Genomic DNA, 2,440 nt, shown 5'->3' on the forward strand with positions numbered 1-2,440 from the left:
ACTGAAACTGAAGCTGAACTCTGTTTTGTTTATTGTTGTTGTTGTTTTTGCTGTTGTGTATTTGCTAGAGGGATTCTGGCGAGAGGCTCTGCACATGCGCAGCTCAGACATAAACGAGCTCTGGACAGGTGAAGACACTACGTTTGGTCGTCTCTCTATCAGTCCACAGGTAACGCACGACTCACTTTACGTTCTTAAACTGTCGTAAAGCTGACGTAACTGCAGTGTTGGTTGTTGTTCTGTTCTCAGAGAGTTGTGAGATGTTCACGAGCATCGGGTTTGTTTCTGTAGTAGAACGTGTCAGCGGGCGTCGTCATGGTAACAGAGATTGTTGCAAAGGAACGTCAGTAGTTTTACAACCGTACGTAACTGACACTAGTGATCAGTGACGTGGTTAAACGTGTTGTAAACGTCGTTAGGACGTCAGCCAGCCTCAGCAAGTCAATGGTGAGAGGAGAAATCTCATATTTCAGATAGTTTCACGTTCCTAGTTACTCACCGCCATGTTGTGTTTACGTCTTTTTGTTCACTGCCGCCTTGGCGCGAAAGTGTGAAGATGTGGAGAAGTTATGTTCGTGTTCTGCTAGTTGTTGACTGAGTTTAAAGAGGACTGATTGATCCAATATGTCAGACACTGTAGGGAATGACATAACTGAATGAAGTACTCTGTGTTATTCTTATTCTTATTCTTATTATTTTGGTTCCTGTTAATATTTAGAGTATAACAATTTCTGATTACACCGACTGTATGTTAAATTATTTTGAATTCATGTGCTCTTATTTTCCTCTTGTCAGAGTGTTTTATGTCACTTATTGTGGATCTAGTTGTATCAGTCCTAGTATTGTTCTTTCGCTCTGGGTCTGGTTCTTGTAACATTAGCTTTATCTGTAACAATGCATCATCATTTAGATAGATAGATAGATAGATAGATAGATAGATAGATAGATAGATAGATGGATAGATAGATACTTTACAATATAAGCTGTGACATCACAAACAAAAATAGCTGACAAACACCAATCCAAATCTTTTTTACACATATTTATTTTTTTGTGTTTTGAATGTGACAAACACAGTTTACAGACTTTTGCTTTTATTCAAGATCTGCTCCCAAGGAATTATTTATTTATTTCAGTTTCTACACAATTATCAAAAATTATAGAAATATTCAAATCTGACATTGTCTTACAGATTTCTTTTACAAATGTCTCTCATCGATTCTTCCAAACAGCTGTTGCAGTTATTAGATCAGATCACATTTGACTGAAAAATCTCTTGAACTCTGATCATTTCCTCAAAGTTTCCCTCTAAAGAGACTTAAAGTTAAAATGCATCTTTCCTCCTTTATACCAGTGACTCATACTGTACTCTCTGTGTTCATGTTGTAACTCTGAGACGCTCTGAAGCAGTAAATGTTAAAAATCCAGCACATTGTAAATACAACAGTGACATAATAAATGACAGTGAAACATTGAATTTAAAAACTGATCAGTTTGTCATTGTTCGGTTTGTTTTTATGTCTCTAACCAACTGGAATCCTAGTATTTACACCTGAGACACTGTTGTAGTATAAATACTGTTTCTGCTGTATATTTACACTGTAGACATGCAATGTAAAGATTTGTTTAACAAGTATATTGATTGTTGTCAATGCTTCATCATAAAAAAGATCAGGCAGTTTGATTGACAGAACAGATGATCAGAGGGGCAGAGTTTTTACCCCCATCATGTACCCAGGGACTGAAGTATGGGTAGAGTTTCTCAGTGAAGGAGCAGCCAGTAAAGGAGTAGATGAGAGCTGCAGCAGCTACGTCATAAAAGGAGACCAGACCCTCCTGATAATCCACAAACACCCCCACCTTCTCAGGCTGAGACTTCAGAGAGAGACGGACTGGAGGGCCAGCAAGAGCTTTGTACTCATTTCTATTTCTCAAACATATCGTCCAGTAACCATGCTGAGGTCTCACTGATATGACTCCCTTCCTGTTGATCGACTCTCTGGCAACTCCTAAAATCCAGTCAGTCTTTCCTTTAACCTGAACCTCAAAGTAAAATCTGCCTGAAGAGAAACTCTGCTTTCCTAAGACACAGGGAGCAGCAGAAAATCTCTCTGGATTGTCTGGGAGATTCTTCCTCACATCACTATCATGTACTTGTTTTCCATCATCAGACAGGATGAGATTAGGACTTGCTGTATCAGGATCCAGAGTCACATCCTCTGCATACTGCTGGACCCTCTTCAGCTCAGCCTCATTAAGCAGCTTCTTCATCTCTTCACTGAGCGTCTCCTCCAGCTGAGCCACAGCTCTCACCACAGTCCCCTCATATGATGGTGGACGGACTCTGACCTCTGTCCAGTCCTTGGTGGGTGGAGCAGCTTTCAGGGATGGGAAGCTTTGGAGGAGGTGGAGGTGGTCTTCAGAGAGTGAGAGCTGCTCC

The 2,440-nt window shown here is 40.3% G+C and overlaps 1 protein-coding gene across 1 annotated transcript in view; it reads right to left on the reverse strand.

The window, feature by feature from the left end:
* Window positions 1–1,058: 1,058 nt before the first annotated feature.
* The window catches only part of LOC111650072 (zinc-binding protein A33-like), a 4,642-nt gene continuing 3,260 nt past the window's right edge, over window positions 1,059–2,440 (reverse strand). The window contains exon 3 of the mRNA XM_023399854.2: window positions 1,059–2,436. Within this exon, the coding sequence (XP_023255622.1) occupies window positions 1,672–2,436 (765 nt within the window). The 3' untranslated portion in view covers window positions 1,059–1,671. The remainder of the gene's footprint in view (window positions 2,437–2,440) is intronic.

Source organism: Seriola lalandi, unplaced genomic scaffold, assembly GCF_002814215.2.
Source record: "Seriola lalandi dorsalis isolate HSWRI2012SDOR001 ecotype SW California unplaced genomic scaffold, Sedor1 jcf7180002052125, whole genome shotgun sequence".
NCBI classification, from domain to species: Eukaryota; Metazoa; Chordata; class Actinopteri; order Carangiformes; family Carangidae; genus Seriola; species Seriola lalandi.